Here is a 21,053-nt window from a genome sequence, read left to right on the forward strand (position 1 = left end):
CAAAATGTGATTAAAAGCCATATATTTGGGAGAGGAACATTTAAAGTGGGTGTATGTATATGAAGGTTATATACATGTGTCTCATATAAAAATAGGAAAAAGATGTCAGGTGAGGGAAGAAGTGCTAGAATAGATTCATCCTAACAGGATTCTATTTGATAAGCAATGATCCTGTGGATTCAGAGAATTGAGAGGAAGGCTTTTGGGTAAACAGATACACAGTTATTTCAGCACGTTGTCTTGTGGTTTCTGTGGCTTCAACCTAGAGGATGGGGGATAAAGAAAGAGGACAAAAATGTTGACTGTGACAAACTACAAAGCTTTATTTAGAGAAGTGTATGGGGTGCATTAGAAAAATCAAGAGGTCAAGTACAGACAGAATGTCTTCTATGGTAGCTACTCCTATGAAAAGAATCTTTCCCCCTCCCTTAAGCACAACTTAACTCAGTGTTTTGTGGGGAGGTATGTGTTCATTAATTTCTCATCTGAAAAATGCTTGATATTCTATTTGGGACAGAACTAAGAATGATTCCCAGAACTTACTCTATTATTCCACAGCTAAAACTGTGTTTCCTATAAATTTTCTTAAAATACTGTAGAGATTTTTGTGTATTTTCAAGTTTTTTTTAATAGACTATTGCATATGATCCTGTCTGTTCAGTATCTTGATGTCATTATATTGTGATTGAATAGGAAAATAAAGGTATAGGTAGTCTGATCACTTAATGTGCTTTTCTAAACCTATCATGCCTGTGCTTATGGATATCTAATAATAATAAATAAAAAATAATAAAACTGGGATAATGAGCCATGAGGCTCAGGCTCAGGGATAATGAGCAATGAGGCCCAGGTTAACTAGTTGCATGGTCCTGAAGGAAAATTCAGTAGACACATTCTGCAGAGTCTATGAAAAATCAGGCTTGTCTTAAAGGCACTGCTGTTCCTGTGCAAAGTGCGGTCATAAGAGGAGATCTTTTCCTCCTCTTTCTTAATGTCCTCTTGGTTTGCACACACACTGTGAATGTGGGAGATCTGGATCAATGGTTTGAAGACAATTCAGAATGTGTCAGCTCCCAGGACAGTGCCCTGGCCGTAACGGATATTTGAGGGGTGTGTACTAAGCCTTACCTTTGCTGATGGTGTGCAAGTTGGGGGGAAATAATTAATATTTTATTGAATCAAAAAGGGGTAGAGAGTAATTTTGACACTAGTAAATACTAATCTAATAATTATAAGAACCCATATGTTTCAGTATCCACTTATTTTGCATGGAGGTCATTGGACACCATTGTTGAGTTCTCTTTGAGCAGCAGTTGGCACGTGGCGGCCCTCCCCGGGCACCCCTCCTGCAGGTACAATGTGCTCTTGACCGTGTTACAGGTGGGAAAGCAGCAGAGAGAGGAAAAAATCACGATACAGCAATAGCATCTAGAAGCAAGGAATGGCCTCTCCCTGTTCTAATGCTTTTAAGCAGAAACGGCTCAGATGCCATACTTGGAGTGGAGAGGGCATGGGGCTGCAGCCACAGGCTGGGCGTGTGCCCTTCCGTGTAGTCCAAAGGGGCAGAGCTGACCTCTCCCAGCTCTGCATGCTGCCTGGGGAAAGAAACACCTTCAGAGATCTCGTTCTCCCCTTCCATTGCATTCCATTCCTGGCTCTTAACTTCAGGGACCTGAAAGTTAAGCCTCAGGGCGGCATGGCCCGTCTCAAGTGTCTTGAAGCTGCATCTGTGCTGTAGAACTCAAGATAATAGTAATGTTTCCCATCCCGAAAAGAATGCTGTTACGGCAACTGCATTCAGACACTGCAAGATGTTCACATACCACAGCAACATTTGTGCTTAAGGCAGGAAATAGACTGATAGTAACATTTGGCATGAGCCTCGAGGTTTCTCTCCATTTATCTTGCTGTGGCAGCAGGCTGCGTGTTAAGTGTAGTGATTCTTTCGAAAGGCAGCAGGAGATTTTTTAACAAGATAGTGTAAATAGGAACTTATCTACCAAATGTTGTCTGTCTTTACGCTTCTGCTGCAAGAGTTTGTCAGAATCTTGGAGAAGCTCTGGAAGTATAGCAGAAACACATTTTAGCCGCTCGGAGAATGGCTGGCCTGAAGACACATTAGAGAGGTACATAAAACACAGGTGTCTGCTTGACAGGAAGAATGCACTTAGTTTAATTGCCAGATATTTATTAAAAGCCCATTGTGGAACAATTATGACCTTGGAGAAGGCAGTGTGAGTCTTCTAAGTGATTCTTCACTTTCAATACACATTGAGGTCTGTTTGGCGGAGGTGCTCTAATTTTTTCTGGGTTTTCTCAATGTCCGGCTTAACATCTGTAGGGTCATAGGAGTTAAATGAAGCCTGAAAGCAAAAATGGTCATGAAATGTTTTTCATTTTTGCAGTCTGGCAGCTACATCTCTCATGTAATTATACATGTAGCCTAGCACCCGTGTATTTAGAAACCACTCAGAGGTTGCAAATTCGGTTATACTGGGGGACTGTAGTGATATAAGCCAGGAAAGTAGAACTAGAGAGGCTTGCTCTGCTGTGACAGAACGCTTTCTCAAAGTGGTTTTTGTTTGTTTGTTTTTAATGATCATACAACTTTTGTCAATGCAACAACGTTCTTCTGTAGTAATGATTTTGGAATGAGGGGATTGGTGATAACCTATGCTTCATATGTTTTTATGTAGATCAATAGAAAATAAGAATAAGTTTCTTAAAGAAATGATGACAAAATTGTTTGGAATTTGAGGTCAGACTCCTCCTGGGTCACTTGAACGTTCCAGCCCATACTGTGTCAGTATCTTAGTGGGAAGTTCAACCATTTCTCCACTGCTTCCCCCCATGACCCTACCAGACTGCCTGAGCAGATGACTTTGGACAGCAGCTTTTACCCATCTGCACAATAGGGCACAAATTTATTGGGGTGAATCAGAGGGGGAAAGGCAACATCTGTGGTCCAGCTGATCTTCTGGCCTAAATCCAGCACATAGAGAACTATTCTAGCCCCTAGAGGGAAAACTTATCCTAAGGGAGACATTGCAATCCTGTGGTCATCTTACTGGTTTGTGTGTGCATTGGTTTTACCTCTAGCTTCACCCTTACATCCTGAAAGTTTCATTAGTTTTCTTTCCTTAGTGAGTGTGTAGTGTGTACACACTCACTACTGGTTTATTGAAGGGAAGTACCCAATTTCAATATATATTTACAAGTATGCTATCTCTGCACTGAATAAAAGAAGTCATTTTTAGCCAAATAACATAAGTTAAACTATTTCTGCACAGTACAGCTGTCTGAATGGGGATTTTAGCTTCATTCTTCTTACTTCATTTGTCTCTTTGGCAGCTCTCCCAGTCTGGTCTCAACACAACAATAGTCAACTTATGACTGTGATAGATTTGCAATTTCCAGTAAAGCTCTGTCTTTGAGCTACAGTCTCAGCATCTCCAGAAATTTTAAGCATAACAAGTGTTAAAACAAGTAGAAGGCCTTTTCAGATGCTTTCCACTTTGAGTTTGAGTTCGCAGTGCCATCTTGGTTAGCTTTGCCATTGAAGCACAGATGCCTTTTGGCAAATATGCTTGAGAATGAATTAAAAAACAAATTGAAGGCGGCTCTGTGTGTGTGTCTGCAAACAGGGTCTCTGGTCTCTTGGAGAGAGGTGTGAGTGTGGGTGAGAGTGGATGTTTCATGGCCTGGTGGTGTGCTGGCTGCTAGGCACGTTTCTGTCTGCAATGCTGCTGATTGCAGCCCGGGATTTCTGTGGCCTTCTGCTATGGGGACTTTCTCTAGGAGAGGTAATTATGCGAGATAATGTGAATATTTTATGATGGGTACAGGAGGGACAACTAGAGCGAGAGCTTGGATAGGTCAGGATTTGCAGTAAAGCTCCCCCGAGGGAGAAAGGCTAAAGCTGTCAGTGCACGATCATTATTTTTTATTACTTATGTCTACGCCCTTCGGAATGAGACTTAGGTCTTGATAGGTCCACAGAGACTAACATGTGAATTTTATCTTGGAGAAATTGCATCTAGACAAAAGTTAATAAGCAACAACAGAAGAGCAAGCCAGGAGAAGGATTGCGGGAAGAAGACAAAATAATATATTCACTTAGAGTAGCTAATGTATGATTATTACGTGACATGTTGCCACTAGAAGCACTCATGTTTCAGTAAAACTGCAGTCGCTGTAAATTGTGTAGACACTAAAGAATGTCTGCTTCTAATTTTAATGTCATACCATTTTGCTGCTCAGTTTTGCATATTTTGATTTCAAATTTTAAATCCTGTTGGCTAATAATACTTTTTAATACTTGGTGATCATTTTGTTGTTCTCTCTCTTACTGAGATGGGCATATGAAAAAGAAGGCAGACTTAATCAAGTTCATTCGGATCATCTGATAAAAATATAGGGAGTTCAGATCCATGTACCTGTCAGGCTTTTCTTATTCCCCTTTCTCTCTGTTTTTGTCCAAAAGCATTCTTTTGGATCCTGCTATCAGTTTCTGTTGTCTCTTATTCTCTTTTCAGGTGTATGTGTGCCTTCTATGCTTTAGGGCTTACACGTGGTGTCTTGATTTTCACATTATTTCCTTATCAGCCTTCCTGGGTGATTTCTGTTTAATTATAAAAGAAGACATCTAAAATTTTGGCAGTGACATTAAGTTGCAAATTTTTATTCAGTTTTTTTCTGGTTTGTTTGCTTGAGGATAGCTTTCAAATACACATGCACCCACTAACCAAAGCTTCGGATTTGTTAGTGCAATATTTTTGTTCTACAGAGAAATACCATGGTCAACAAAGCAGCCATCCTGTGGAACATGATGTTTGTTCTCTTGCGATAGCGATGCGAATGCAGGTTAGTGTAACTTCAAACCCTGTACAATTTGGTGCTCTATTTTGAGTTGTAAGAATCGCTTCTACAGTGTGTTTTGGTGTTTGCTGTCTTGCTTAAATACAGAACATGGTGAAAAGCTTAGAGAGATGGATCCAATCCCAGCAGTACAGGAAGTGGGACATCCGTTGCTTGAAACTACAGCCCCGCTCCCCAGTGCCCAGGTAATAATTTTACTTATTTATTTATTTATTTTAGAAAAAAGGTAGGTAGCCAACTACTTAAAAATGTATGAGTGCCAAAAATGTCTGTGCCTGATTTTTTCATCTGCTTATGATGACTACAGATTGTGCCACTTTATTGTATGCCTTATTGTGGCCACGTGCTCATGTTTCCTGACATTTTTTTCTTTCTAATATGAACACTGAGGCCGAGCTTTATTTTATGAGGTCCTAAAGCTGCAACGTGAAGGAAGAGAGGTGAAGCTTTGGGGAAGAGAAATACAAAATATACACCAATCCTAATTGCTAAGGCCTAATTTAGGATGATATTTGTGGAAGATATGTAAGGTCCAGTGTTTTCAGTGCCATTTATTTTTGTGCTTATTTTCTTCCCTCAGCAGAAGGGTTTTCTTCTGAATTCGGCTTTTAAATTCCTGTGCATACTTGAAGAGCAGGAAGCATGATTATTCTCAGAGTCTTTTCAATCAGTTCCTTTCATTCACCAGCCAAGGTCCGTGTCTGGACCTCAGAGATCTAGGTCTGTACTGGTACCAGTGCCAACACCTCTGATGTTTAAAGCAGCCTGAGCTCATTTCTGTGCTAAAGATGCAGCTGTCAATTGTTGTGGGCAATAAAGAGAGAAAACAAGGACATGAAGTGAGTTCCTGGCAAGTAGGAAGGCTCTGGAATTTGTGTATGATTTTTTGTACACCTGCCTCTGAATTGCACTGCCAGGTTTAGGAAAGCAGTAATGAAATGTGCTTTTTTTTTATTTATTGAAAACTTTGATTTGGTTTTCACCATCACTAACTAACAATTTATTGGGTAGGAAGGCAATTTGTAATTAAAATTGTCAAACGAAAACATGCATTTTCTATGGTGTAGGAGGTGAGGTGGGCAGGGGAGAAATTTTAGGGCTTTTCTGGGCCAATATATAACATTTCTCGATGTAAGTCTTAAAAAAAAATTATGTCCATAAATAATAGAGTTAAACAGAAGCATATAGCATGCATAGTGTGATGAGTGTAATGGAGAAAAAAAATCTCAGCCCTCTATGGCATTGAGGTCACTCAGTGGCTCTCTATTATATATGCTTAGTACTTGTATTTACATACTTAACGTATAATAGTATCTAATATAACCAGTAATAGAATTGCAGTAATAGAATATTTTTGATTACTGTAGCTCCATATTTTTTTCCTTTTAAATGAAAAGTAGTTATCAAGTGCATATATTTCTATACCGCAAGAAAATATAATCTTACCATAAAAAACAATTTTGTGTGAAACAGACTTTTTTTTCCACTTAAAATGTGGGAAAGCTACTTAAGCACTCTAACTAGGAACGTCAGCTTGTTGATTTCCATGAGCTATGGGTGTTAATTTGAGTCATATCCACAGATATTGGAAATGAACTGAGGATTTTCTTACGAATATGCAGTAATAAAATTATGCTTGGGTCTTACCAAGGGTCAATTTTATTTGACGCCTAAAAATGTTTTTAATGATCTAAAAATTTGTGAGCTTTTAACTTATTCCTAAATGCAGAACTAGGTCGGTTTTGCTTGTTCTACTTTTTGCTGGTGGTGATGTGTGCAGGAGGGCAAAAGCACAATAGTTTCCTTTGAAAGGAAACTCTACAAGGAAGTCACTTGTAGGGGGAGATGAGGGAGGGAAAAAGACTCCCGCTTACTGCATAGTCCTTAGAGTCTGTTCAGATATTTGAAGTAATAGCTAATGTTCATCTATTACAACAGATTGATATGGTATGGGGAGGGGAAAAGGCAGGCAAACTTTCTGGTATTTGAAGCTGGCCCTCTTTGCAATTTATCTATTATTTTAGTAAGAGATTATGTCACTCTGCAGATTTTGCCTTGCTGAAGTCCTTATGGGATCACACAGTCATCATTTGATCAGTATTTTTCGGAGACTTTTGCTTTTACAGGCAGAGTTCTGAATCACAACTTAAGTATTCTTTCTCATGAGATGTTTGCAAGCCACTGCACCCCCTGTTCTTGATTCATATTTGTGCCTAGTTGTGTTTGCATAGGACAACTGAAACTGCATCCCTTTATGCAAGAGGATGTGATTGGAATGGTTAGTACGTCTCTGAAAGAAGTCAGATTCCAAAGTAGTAAGAGTGAACACAACAAAATGGTCAGCAGCCCAGCTTTCGTAGTATCACCATTTGGTAGCTTCTTGCCCTGTGGTGTTGGCTTTTGCCAATGACTGGACAGACAATGCCACTTAGCTGCTGCAGGGTGTGTATATGGGGCATTTAAGAAGTATCTTCTGAATTAGAATTGAGTAGTGGTCCAGTTTAGGATATCTTCAAAGAACTACAAGCAGCTAAGTTGGCACAACCTGATCTTTTGCTGGTGGATGCAAAACAGCTCAAGTTAACACCTGGAGTTGAGATTTGGCCGTAGTTCTGTGTTCTTCTGTGGATATTTGAGGTCTTGCAGACTCCGAAAAAGGGCAGGGCATTAGCTTTGATGCCATTGCCAGATTCTGTCTTAAAAATAGTTATCAAATGAAACTGAAGGAAGAAATTTAGCCTGGATAGGCTGCAAGTGATTAATTTTTATAACCTGTTTTTTGGTGGTGTGAGTGGTTCAAAGCAAAAGGCAGTGACTCCTCACATCCTGTGTGGCTGAGCCACACAAGTTACTGCCATGGGTCTTGTTGTGCAAAGCTTAGATCCAGGAGCTCCAGGAGTAACTGGGTCAAGATCAGAGAGGAGAAATCCCTAGAGGCCTGTTAAACTTACAGTCCCCAGGTCTAAACCAGGAAATGCCAGAAGGGAGGCCACCAACATGATGGTGAGGAATTGCTGTGTTCTTGCTCCATGCGTTCGCTGTTGCTGAGGCCTCCACTTTCAGTCATTTTGGAAAGAGTTTGAGAGCTCTGTGGGCTTTTGGCCCGAGCCCTGTGCACTAACCTCCTGCTGTGTGGCCACTTTCAATTTAGCAAAGTTGAGGGAGAGCATGGATTGATCTCCCAGTGCTTTTCTTACTTCCTCTGGTTGCCTCTTGGGGGAGCAGGGAGGCTTAACTCGCTTGGCTGTGGTGCTACATGGGCAGTGTCATGTTTAGCTGATGTGTTTGTGTGAGCGTGGGCCAAGGAATGTATGTGCTTTTTAGTAAAGTGTATGTGCTGAAATATACTGGGAGAGGGGAGAAGAAAAACAAAACCAGAACGACCCATTCCAGTGGGACACGCTTGAACATCGAACAGACATGTCTCTAGCTTGATATGAAAGAATTACGTAATATTTGGAATTGGATTAAACAAGAGAACTCCATGAAATTATAACAATTAACAAACATTGCATGTGATTTTCAATGGTGTATTAGGTGTTAGCTAATATTTAGACTTGGTTAATAAAATGTGAGAGAGGATTGAAAACTGATTACAATAAGGCCATTGTTGGAGTGTTTGCTGTTGTTTTGTGCTCTGTCGTCGACCACCTAAGCTGAGAGAAATCTCCTGGCTCCTATTTGTTTTCTTTTCCAGTGATATTGAGATTTCCCGAGCTCAGAGCCCAAAAGCTGTTGATGTACTTGCCAAGGAGATAGGATTGCTTACAGATGAAATTGAAATCTATGGCCAAACCAAAGCCAAAGTACGTTTGTCCCTGCTGGAAAGGTTAAAGGATCAACCAGATGGAAAATATGTTCTCGTTGCTGGGTAAGAATGCGGAGTAATGTGATTAATGTACACCCTTTCCACTCATAGTAATATAAACATGCAACTTATATCTTCTTAACATCCTACACAAGTGGGACTGCCAAATGTTTTGTGCTCTGTGTCATTCTCTTCACAAGCAGGCAGTTTTTGATGTGCAGTAACACAACCTGTCTTCCAAAGCAAATGTTGCTGCAGAAGGAACTTTCGTAGAAGGTAGCTTGTTCTGAGCTTCTTAAAAGTTGTCTTCAGCTGTGTGGTGTTTCTGTTTTTGTTTTTTTTTTTTATCAGAATTTAAGATATTTAAGTCGAATATTTAAATCTGCATGCATGATGCCTGTTAATAAACCTTAACAGAAGCTGTATGGTAATCTGTTGATATTAATAATAAATACTATTTTTATTGAAGAACCAATTGCATAGTTAATAAGCCATATTTTTTCTCAGAGATGTAGACATGTCTCCAGGCAGGCTTATCCTACTTTCTGTTCCCACGATTACAGAACATGCTATGCTCAACAAGAATTATGTGCTGTGCTTCTGAGTAGCATTTTTTTCTGTGCTTGGGTACACAGTTATTATTACTTGTTTGATTTATCTGGTTTGTAAAGTAGAAATTTCTTACTGTGAACAGATAATGTGAAGGTTTTCATTAATTTTTAATTGCAATGAATGCTTTACTTTCCCAGAGAATCTACATAGGTGGATCCTTGTAAATAGGACCGATACTTCTTTCCTTGTGGTCCTTGTGAATAGGACCAGTCAGGTTTAAGTAGTTTCAGATTTATCCAAAGTGAGAAGACTGTTACTAACTGTCTTGATCCACCGATTCATGAGCCAGCATTTTGCAAAATGCTTAAGTACCTTCACATAGGGAAAACCTGGATTTCTGGTGCTATGCAAGATGGAGCTATTGCAGGCGGAAGCACCTCTGTTTGTTCTTGGTTAGTGAATGTTGGTTAGAAAACCAAGGCATGCAAGTTGTAAAGCCCCCTTTAAAGCTGGTGCTATAGAATTATAGCATATAAAGATGTTCCTGTAGGAACGTGAAACAGTTTAGTAGAAGAGAAAAAATAACCTGCTCAGCTTGGTTTCGTCCACTAAGGTTTTATTTTGTATTTTCTTTGTTCAGAGAAGAAAATTAGATTCAGCATTTGGTAGTTTGCCTTGTAAGAATTAGCATGGAGGGCTTGGGAAAGATGCCTGCAACACTGGGGTCTTTCCCTTCTGAGATAGTTCAAAGACTGACTTAGAATTTGCATTTTATAAATGGAAAAAAAAATGGGGAGAAGAAGCTTCAAGGCCTATGCTTTTACTTCTGGTACTTGATCTCATGTAAATATCATAGAAATGACAACTTAGTTTTTCATTTTTTCCCTTTATTTTGTGTGGAAGAGCTTGTTTTTCTAGTCTTTTTCTTTCTCCTTTTTTTTTTTTTTTTTTTGAGCTTTCACTTACTAAATAGACAACTTGGAGTACCCACAAGTTAGCATGAAGTAGTTAGTTCTTGTGCATTAGCTGCCTATGTACATGCTCCTAGTAGTTAAAATTATATTGAAGAATATGTTTTCTCATACTGCTTCCCGTTCCCTGCAAGCACAAAAGAATTCCTGTGTATGACATAGAGACTAAGTTTAAGGCATTGGGTTAACTTAATCATGTGTGTAAGCATCTCAATAGCATAATGGGAAACAGAGTATGAATCTTACAGCTAAAATTTGTTACCTTTTTTGTATGTTCCATTGTTTTGTTGTTGGATGTTCCAGTGCTGTGGCTTTTATCATTCAGTTGAGGTAACTTCACCTGAAAAATGCAAGAAGATGAATGAAGTAATAGAATAATAGAATGTGGAAAAAATATGAAATGTAATGAAGTTATGTTTTGCTACAATTGTGCTGACTTTTAAATGGTAGAAAAAAATGCCTTTTAACTGGTAGGAAAAAAAATAAAGTAGGACTTCTTTCCTAACAGTAATAGATTTTTTTTTGTGATGAACCAAAGATTCATCTAGAATACTATTATGTATTTAAACTATTACAGGCAGATAAAAATTCACAGTGATAAATACTGATCTAATACCTGCACAGGCTGTGTGATGGTAAATATCTTATTTTAGGGATGGAATTTGCAGATTTTGAAAGTGAAGATTTTTAAGTGTGGAGTTATGTTTGTGTTCACTACATTTACTGGTGCTCGAGGTGCTTAAATGAAAAGAAAAAAGGCAGACAAAAGAACAGGGAGGTTATAAGGAGGAATGAATAGAAAAATGACCATTTTGTTGATGCGGAGAAACTGCTGATAGTTCCAAGTCTTCCCTGAGACGGTTTGTCATCATTCCTCATAGAGTTGTACAGCTCCTCAATTGGAATTATATGGTTTGGGTCTTCATCACTTTTTAACAGGTTGTAGCTGTGAGTTCTTTAGTCTGCTGCTGGCTTTGTTCAGTCGTTTGTGTTTCATAGTGATCACTGTGCTTTCATACCCAGAAGTTCAGGGTGCCTTTTGGAGGATGCCACTGCGAGGTGGCAATAACTTAACCTCCATGAGGACTCATGGCAAAAGGGAAAGATGCAGCACTTTTGTGCTCAGAAATAAGTTTCAGAGAGTTGTCATCTTGAAAGGAGGATGTGTCTAGATGAGTTTGTCATTTATGAGAAATCTATTTCACTCTTCCTCAACGGCGAAACTGCAAACTCTGTTTTCATGCGGATCATAGAAGTGATGAACTTGCTGCGGTCTCCAAAATTTGCCAGTACCGACAAGTTAAATCCAGGAAAGAAGAGTCACTTAAGCACTACAGTTCTTGCTGGCTTCACACCAGCCGCGGTGACTGCACGGAGGTCACAGCTGGTGCAGTGGATCTTCTCACTGCTTGTTTATTTTCTCTCTGTGAGACCTCATGTAGCTTTCCCGCAGAAATAGCTCTGCTGTAAGCCCGTGTGGTGTACAACAAACAAACACAAAGCCTGCGTATTCTTATCTCTGTTTTGATATACACAAAGAGAGAGGCCGTTCCCATGTTATGGAGAATTTACTTTGCCGAGGAGCTGGTAACCGCTTGGTAGGTGGCAAAAGAAGTTTTAAGAAGGAAAACGATTGTGGGACTTCTGTGTTTACATTGAAAACATATTAAAGAAAAGGGAGGAAGAATGCAAATAGGTGTAAAGTCTCTTGAAGTTCATTAAAAGTCAATGTATTTAAAAGGGTTTTTTAACATTAGCCATTGGTATTTGTAATTTTATATATCTATGAGCTAGCAGCAGAAGTTGCAAATGTATATACTCAGTAGTATAGCTAGCAAAAAAATAATAAAGTATAGGCAGTAGTAACGTCAAAATGTCTCCACAAAAGCTTTGATGGATTAATTTACGCATAAAAACTGATCAAAGCAGGCCAAGTACAAAAGGGAAGTCAGGGTTCAATCTATGCTGAGATGCCACCTTACTGTCCCAAGCTGTTATGTGCTTGCAGGAATGCACTGGTGAAAATACGCTTGCTGTGGTGCGTTTTCACCCCTGCTTTGGTGGTTGCTGGTTCCCACAGGATTTCACATTCACAAGAGGGTTGGAAGCTAGTGTAGAGTATCAAAATACTAGAAATTCAGCAAAGGGAAGACTAGGCCCTTATGGTTTGATCAGTGAGCTGGGCTGTATGGGCTGTATTTTTTTTTTTTTTTTTTTAACCTTTACCTTTTCACCTTTTTTTGGGAGGTGGGGGTGGGGGACACACCACATTTTTTTCTCTGGAAAATTCCCAGTGCTTTCTGGTTTGTTTTACACTATTCAGAGAGGCCCGGCAGTTTATATGAGCATATATATAAGAGGTATTTGATTGCATGAGTCTTCTGGGAGAAGTAGATGTTGTTCTTCACATAACTGCTTTCTTTTCCTGTCTGTTGTTGAAGTCTGTGTCTTTTCCAATTTCCTTTCTTACACCGAGCATCAAGACTGTTCTCTTTCATTTCACTTGTTCTGTGATAGTCCTAAGAAGTGCCCATATTCCTGTGCGTGCCCGTTGCCAGTCCTTGAGGAGTTCAAGTCAGTCTTTGGCTGTGCTTGAAGCTGTATTTGAATAAATAAGGTAGTGACAGTGTTTCAGAAGTCTGTTAAATGTGAGCTGTATGGTCAGGGACATTGGTAACCAGCAACAGCAAGAATAAAAACAGGCAGGGAATGGTGGTGTGACTGAATTAAAAGGGGATTGAAAAGCAAACAGGCAGAAATGCAACAAGGAGGGTAGAGGAAACGGGAGCAGCGTTCTGCTCCTGCGGCGGGTCAGAAGCAAGCATGGATCGAAAGGAGAAGGGTTACGTTTAGAAGATATATTAGTCCCTCCTGCAGGTTGGCATTTCTTCTTGTTACTGAACAGAAATTGCTCGAAAGACATGTGTAGAAGGAAGGAGAGGGTAAAAAGCAGCTAAATTTTTTATGAAAAGGATTAGTGATTATGAACAGTTCTGGACTGGATTTGATCACCAATTTAAAAAAAAAACTACAAAAGCATTCCCACGCGCTTTCAAAGTTTTCAGAGTATGGCAGAGCACATCTGTTACTTGCAGAAGAATCTTGCAAGGTGTGAAATTGAAATTATTTTCCCCACTTGAACCTGTATTTAAATAAATATATATACTTCTAGAGACTAATCTTAGAGATGTGCAAAAACCAAAAGTGAATGCATGTTATGGCTTATAGTGCTGCTTTGCATCTTTTTAAGTCAGAATTTTACAATATTTCTTGTGTATTCATTAGTGTTGTGCCATATCAAAACAACATTAGCTGAATTAATTGAATTAACTGAAGCATTTCTTTCAAGGATGACAATTTAATCTTTCTAAACAAATGAAAAACTTCACTGCTCTGTGGAAGGGCTTATGCTCAGGCCTTTTCCCATGATAGTACCTTCAGTAAAACACTAGGCATTTGACTTTGCAATTTTCTCTGCAGAGCATTTCTTGTGCTCTCCTCATGGGCCTGTGAATTCAGCCCTTATCTGACCCAGCTGAGCCCTAACTCTGCTCAAGGAAACTACCTTGGGGCATTCACTTGTCTTGGGATTTGTAAGTCTTGGTTCCAGGGTCTTGCTCACCACGTTGTGGGGTGGTTTTTTTTCTTTTTTTTTCTTTTTTTCCCTCTATTGGCATGTGATGCAGAGTCTCTTTGTGGGGACAAAAATCTTCTATCCATAAGGGAATTCTCTTTTTAAATTGAGGGAGTGCAATTCTAGGAAGGCTTTATTTCCAAATACTCTTTAGAGTAAACTATCAATTGCTCTTTAAAATCTGATTGCGGGCAAACATGAGGCTTTTACAGATAAATGGCTAAAAGCCCATAAATAAACAAATATTATTGTCATTTAAAAGCAGTTTAAAGCTATCAGCAGACAAAATATGATTTCTGAAGACTCTTCAGTTCAGGGAATCTGTTAGTGGCATATTAAAATCCCAGAGATTTCACTTGAGTTAAAACATTACTTTTATGGATAGGAAAACACTATATACTTGAATTCTTTCCTTCAGCAGTATAGAAGATGTTAATGAGGCTTGCCTCTGATGTCCAAATTGTGCCAGACAAATGTGAGAAGTAAATTCATGTCTACCTTTTCTTTTTTTAAAGTCCAGAATCCAATCATGTAAAAGACAGATTTGTGACAAGCACAAAACTTTTCTCTCTACGGCCTTTTGATGTTGTTTGGGGGTTTTTGTTTGTCTGGTTGATGGGTTTGTCTATTTTAGTTTAGTTTAGGGTTTTTTTTGTTTTGTTTTTACCATCCTGTGCAGTATTCCTCCCATCCAGTAGAAGCGCTCCTTGTTTTACCCATTGCCCAGGATGGGGAAGTTTTTCATTTGAAAAATCAACCGTTGTTGTCTCTTTGTTACAGTTAAGTGGTGAGAAGCAAAGATAGAGTCTTTATATTGAGTTTGATTGTCTTTCTAAAATACCATCCTTGTTCAGCCGGAGTGGAGACGTGGGAATTCCTAGCATGGAGGTTTTTGAGCTGTCGTGTGGGAGGTCAGACTGTGAGTCTAGTTCTAGTTATCCAGCCTGGGCCTTAGATCTGCAGAGGTATCAAGGAATATACATGCAAAGTACATGCTGGTCAATTGAATATAGTCCCTTTTGTGCCCTGTGTGACTGAAAAATCAGTTGCTGAGGGTTATGGTGACATGGAAGTTAGAGAAAGGATAGTTGAGCTATGCAAACAACAGCATCTGTTCTCTGATTGAAAGTATGTTAAAGTATGTTATTAAAGTATGTTAAAGTAAGTTAAAGTATGTTATTATTTCATTCATAGTTTGAGCAATGGAAATAAAACATACATTGGTACACAAAAATAATAATACATGCTTACAGTGTTTTGATGGTGGATTTGCTAATGAAATCGGTGAGACTTTTACACTGTAATGAAAATGTCTAAATTCAATATACTCTGTTTAGAAGTTTTTGCCAAAATAATCTTCTCTTTTTCCTCTATCATAGTAAATTACTTAAATAAAAGACACATGTATTGTGCATTCCAGCCTGAGCTAGGAGGATAACATTGTGGCAGTATGTTTGTGGAGACATAGTAATTTTATTGAAATTTGTTGTACAAATATTCTTCATTGAAACCAAAAGCTGTAAGTTCTGATATGCTTAGCCAGGATGACATCAGCAAAGAATCTGATTCATCTCTTTTTTTCTTATTTTTTTTGGATAGAATAACTCCTACACCTCTAGGAGAGGGGAAAAGCACCGTCACAATTGGCCTTGTCCAGGCTCTTACTGCACACCTTAACATAAATTCCTTTGCCTGTCTGAGACAGCCTTCCCAAGGACCTACTTTTGGAGTTAAAGGTACCTAGTAGCTGCAAACTCTACGACTACTTTCAGTTTAAAAGGATGTATTTTTCAAAAAAAAAAAAAAAAATTAAAAAACCTTAGTCACTTCATTAACTCAATGGATTGCCTAAATAGTGATATCTTGTGTTTTTGCTAAGTGTATACCTACTGCTTGCACACATCTTCCCATCCCAGGTTCATGTGGACATTCATGAAGTTATGTGTACTGATAAGACATGTAAAACCTACACATAGTGAAAGGCTTTGGTGTAAGTTAGCCAAGAAGTTTCCTGTGTGCGTGTGCACACTCCCATCCACTCTGTTCGTTGAAGATGGTTTAAAAAAGGTCTCTAAAAATTGCTGTTTAACTCTTCCTTAGAAACAATACTTAAATTCACATATTGACTTACAATTATCCAAGCCAGAGTAATTGGCAGTCAAGGCTGTGATGTGGCTCTGTTGGTATGTGATTCAGCTGTGGCTGCCTCATTTGCTTGGTTAGGTGTGAGTCTCTTGCTTCGTTCTCTGAGTTGTCTCTCCTTACCCTGGGCTGCTGTCCTTTTGCCCAGAAATCCTACAAGGGCCTGAGGGCCAAGTAAGAGCCAGCCAGAGTTCAAGCCTGTCTTCAATGTTGATAGGAAGTAATATACATTTTTTGTGTGTGTTTTGCCATTTCTCAGCTGAGATTAGTGCCTAGCTTGGGCAAGCACCCCCCATCTGCTCTACTTTGCTTTGCTGAAGTTTAAGTTAACAATTTTGATTTCAGCTGGAAGGCTCCGGGTGCTTGGTGCTTCTCAGCCAACACTGGCGCATGTGAGTGCTTTAATATCTCCACTCAACTTCTGCATAGTTACAGTGAACTTACTTGACTAGATATTGGGAAGCCGTGGGAAAGGCACCCTCAGGCAAGCGTGTGAAGGTTACATTTGCAAGCAGTGATTGCTAGTGACTGCAGTGCCTCTCCTCCCAGCTGCTGCATGTGCATGACTGTGCCTTAAACCTGGGCAGGAGCAGTGAATCCCTATCTAGCCAAAGCCTGGACCAACCATCAGTTGTCAACTTTCTTTTCAGCTCAGGAATTCCCTTTTTGCTGTCTGTATTAGAAAGCTAGGAAGGCTGAAGTGTTTTCTTTTTATTTGAATGTATGACTGATTCCCTAATAGAAATTAAAATATGAAGCGTATCAGCAAAGCTGGATGTTTTACTTTGATGTTGTTTTCCCCAAACTGCTGAGAGTCTGGTGTGACCATATGCTTTCTTGCACAGGTGGAGCAGCAGGAGGTGGATATGCCCAAGTGATTCCCATGGAGGAGGTGAGAGACACTAGGGAGAGGGAAGGCAACGCAGCACATACTGGGCCCGCCCTGGGAGAGGTGGTGGCCCAAGGGGGCTACTGCAGAATTTGTACCTGTTTGTAATTTATCAACTATCATGCACATTTTCTGCACCCTCTATGTATAAGATGCAAGATAAAGAACTGACTAAAGATATTTGTTTGCTTTTACAGCCACATCTTTTTCAAAAGACGTGTGAAAGCATTACCTTTCAGTCAAGTAGAAAAAGAGATCCAGGACTGGTTGACAGAAGAAATATTTTTCATCTATAGATTTAATGTTGATTTAATGAAGTCAGTAACTGTGGCAAAATAGATTTTTTCTTAGCCAGACTGACCTATCTCTGGTAGTGATTCATTTTACCATGAGACACATCCAGAATATTTTTGAGAGATAAATACCAGAACTTTTGCTAAGCAACTAAAAGGAAGATGATTTAGTCCAAAAATGATAATAGAATAGAGAGATCTCTTGTGAAAAATTTTTCACATGTGCTGGCTAAGTGAAAGAATTGTTTTCTTTAAATTAATCTACAACTTTCCCTTGCCCATATGTAAATGGATTTCTGTTAAAGATGATATTATCCTGGGCTTCAAGTACTTCTGAAAATCCTATCTTAGCTTTTGAAGTCACAGATTCACAGAATATTTAAGGTTGGAAGGGACCTCTACAGATCATCTAGTCCAACCTTCCTGCTCAAGCAGGCACACCTAGAGCATGTGGCACAGGGTGGCATCCAGGCGGGTTTTGAAGACCTCCAGAGTAGGAGACTCCACAACCTCCCTGGGCAGCCTGTTCCACTGCTCTGTTACCCTAACAGTAAAGAAGTTGCTCCTCATCTGGAGACGGAACTTCTTATGCTTCAGCTTGTGGCCATTACCCCTCGTCCTATCGCTGGCCACCAGTGAGAACAGCCTGTCCCCTTCCTCCCTGCATTCTCCCTTCCTGAACTTATACATATTAATCATGTCCCCTCTGAGCCTTCTCTTCTCCAGAGAAAACAGGCCCAGCTCACCCAGCCTCTCTTCATACGAGAGATGTTCCATTCCCTTAATCATCCTGGTTGCCCTTCTCTGGACCCTCTCGAGAATCTCCACGTCCCTCTTATACTGGGGAGCCCAGAACTGCACACAGTACTCCAGGTGCGGCCTCACCAGAGCTGAGKAGAGGGGCAGRATCMCCTCCCTTGACCTGCTGGCAACACTCCTCCYGATGCMGGCCAGGATCCCATTGGCCTTCTTGGCCACGAGGGCACACTGCTSACTCRTGGTTAACTTGRTGTCAACCAGGACTCCCAGGTCCCTCTCCRTGGAGSTGCTYTCCAGCAGGTCRACCCCTAATCTGTACTGATGCCTGGGGTTATTCCTGCCCAGGTGCAGGACCCTGCACTTGTCCTTATTGAACCTCATGAGGTTCCTCTCTGCCCAACTCTCCAGCCTGTCGAGGTCCCTCTGGATGGCAGCACAGCCCTCCGGAGTGTCGGCCACTCCACCCAGCTTGGTGTCATCTGCAAACTTGCTCAGGGTGCATTCCGTGCCSTCRTCCAGGTCATTGATGAACARGTTGAACAGCACCGGGCCCAGCACTGACCCCTGGGGGACACCACTGGACACAGGCCTCCAACTGGACTCAGCCCCATTTATCACCACCCTCTGAGCTCTGCCATCCAGAGCTCGGATGGCAGAGCTCAGAGGCCAGATGGATGTGTGCTTTCAAAATACTTTTGCTGTGAAAACAATGATATTCTGACTGAAGTCTTCATCCTTCCTTAGTATACAACATTCAAGATATCTAATCTAAACAGTCCATGCATTTTATGGGCAGACTGAAGCAAGGATTTAGATGAAGTGTAGGCTTCAGATGAAGTGTATTTCTTGTCAGTTAGTTACTGTCAAATCCAGTACTAGGATCCTATCCAGTCTTCTCTCGTCTTCAGTACGCTTAGCTGTTTGCCCAGGGATGTAGGTACACTGTAGTTGACAATGTGTTTGGGGTTTATTTTTCTTTAAAAGAGTAAAAGGGCAGCAATGATAACAGCACCCAGAACTCTTTTGCCTAAGCAAAGAGGAGGAGAGATATGGGAGGAGAATGTGGGGTTGTCATTTCATTGCCTAGTATGGATGAGATCCAAAGTTATTGTGTGTGTGGCACCACTACCCTTTCCTCAGCCTTCACCCTGCTGCTTTCAGGGATGGGTAGAAACTATTATGCTGTGCCTAAGTCTCCTCATGAAAGTATGGTAGGGCACTCATTGGTTTGAGCATTGGCATACATATGCTTTGCAGTGCTGGAGAACATGGTGTAAATACAGCCCACTGGTTGGTTTGGGCCCTTCTGTCACCATTCGGGACTGAAGAGCATTAATCATGTACCTCATGCAGACCTTGCCATTGGGCTTCATTGAAAAATAATCTAATTTAGAAGTCGCCCAAGCCATTTTGCAATCCAGACTAATGAGGTAGCACTTTGCAAGTGCACAGCTGCTCTCACAAAGCTCTAGTGTAGCAATTAGTGATAGCTTTGATCCTCTGTTGCACTTAAGTATGGTCATAGTGTAGGGCCTGGGTCAGTTGTGGCTACTGCCTCCAGGCTCTCAGCACCACAGTGCAATTAGAGCTGGCCCTCTCTCTTCTTGATTGGATAAAAAGCGCAATGTTGGTGTAACCCACATCCTCATCCAATCTAGTTGATTTTAGATTTTTCCACAAATTATTGATGAGCAAACTTTGTATCAGCAAGGTTCAGGTATGGCCTTTTATCCTGTATCTAGGAGGAAGCTGGCATGGAAGCATAAAGCCAGCACAAACTGTGTGCTCAGGGGGATTCAGCAGAAATCGGCACATCTGATCCAGGTCAAATTTCTACTGCTGGTTTACACTGATTTAGTATTAATGATGTGGAACCATAGCCCTAGGCTTTCTATTCCAGGATCATTTAGTAGAGAATGAAAAGACCTCTGTGACTTTGGCTTTGGTTGTTTACCACATGCCCAGGTGAAAATATGTCAATATCAATCACAGACAGGTGGTTGATCTGAGACTAGCAGATTGAGTTAAATGATTTCTTACATCTTTGTTTTCCCATTTTCACCTTATAGTTCAATCTCCATTTGACTGGAGATATTCATGCTATAACTGCTGCAAATAACTTGCTCGCTGCTGCTATTGATGCGAGGATCTTGCATGAAAATACTCAGTCTGATAAGGTGAGAATTATTTTCTTATATCCACATGATGTATTTTTTTTCTTTTCAATTTTTCTATAGATTAGTATTTCAAAGTAGAATAATTACATTATTTATGATTTTGCCATGTGTGTGAATGGAAATTTTTGCTAGGACCATTCATTGTATGTTCTGCAGGGAAATAACTCCTTTTAAAGCTAAAAGTCAAGCTCATGATGTATTCTTGCTTATGATGTACCCTGAGAAGAGGATGCTGTGAGGAAAATAAATGAGATTCTCATCTTGCAATAAGGTTGTTGTGACCTGAACACAAACGATTTGAATCTTGGGAGGGAGAAGGAAAGGGAAGGATTCTCCTTGTTTTTTTGTTTGTTTATTATCTGATATTTATTTTGGCTGCCTAGATAAAAATGAACATGAATCTCTTGTCCTCTTGGCATGATACAAACATGCATTGAAGCCTGTTTGCAAACAATATTAGTAATATGAGTAATAAAACTGGTAGCAATTGGAGTACATTGACTAAAATTTTAATGGAGATTCCAATTTCAGAAATAAATTCTTCTGTGCAACATGAACATATAATAATTCTGGTAATTCATTTTAGACTGCTAAATCACAAGCATTACTGGAAGCCTACCTACTTTCTCAGAATTGTTTTTTAAGTGGCTAACCAGAAATCCACAACTTAATTGGAAAATTCTTACTGGAATTAATCTAAATAAAATAAAAGATCAGGGTTTCGTATAAATAGTATTTGGTTGTAAGATTTTCTTACATTAAATTGCCATGTGTTTTTTCTAGGCTTTGTATAACAGACTGGTTCCAGTAGTTAATGGTGTGAGAGGATTTTCTACTATTCAGCTTGCCCGTTTGAGAGTAAGTTGTTAATGTATTTTCTCCATAATTATAGTGTCTCTTCATAAAACATATTCTGTTATTGCAACTTGTTGCAAATTATTTGAGGTATG

The 21,053-nt window shown here is 39.9% G+C and overlaps 1 protein-coding gene across 1 annotated transcript in view; it reads left to right on the plus strand.

Moving 5' to 3' along the window:
• The window catches only part of MTHFD1L (methylenetetrahydrofolate dehydrogenase (NADP+ dependent) 1 like), a 139,007-nt gene that overhangs the window by 16,170 nt on the left and 101,784 nt on the right, over positions 1 to 21,053 (plus strand). Inside the window, exons 9-15 of the mRNA XM_026044411.1 lie at positions 4,787 to 4,863; positions 4,966 to 5,063; positions 8,576 to 8,749; positions 15,443 to 15,579; positions 16,831 to 16,877; positions 19,996 to 20,103; positions 20,887 to 20,961. Of these exons, the coding sequence (XP_025900196.1) occupies positions 4,787 to 4,863; positions 4,966 to 5,063; positions 8,576 to 8,749; positions 15,443 to 15,579; positions 16,831 to 16,877; positions 19,996 to 20,103; positions 20,887 to 20,961 (716 nt within the window). The remainder of the gene's footprint in view (positions 1 to 4,786; positions 4,864 to 4,965; positions 5,064 to 8,575; positions 8,750 to 15,442; positions 15,580 to 16,830; positions 16,878 to 19,995; positions 20,104 to 20,886; positions 20,962 to 21,053) is intronic.

The sequence above is a fragment of the Nothoprocta perdicaria genome, unplaced genomic scaffold (assembly GCF_003342845.1).
Source record: "Nothoprocta perdicaria isolate Ctin4 unplaced genomic scaffold, notPer1 scaffold_36, whole genome shotgun sequence".
Lineage (NCBI taxonomy): Eukaryota > Metazoa > Chordata > Aves > Tinamiformes > Tinamidae > Nothoprocta > Nothoprocta perdicaria.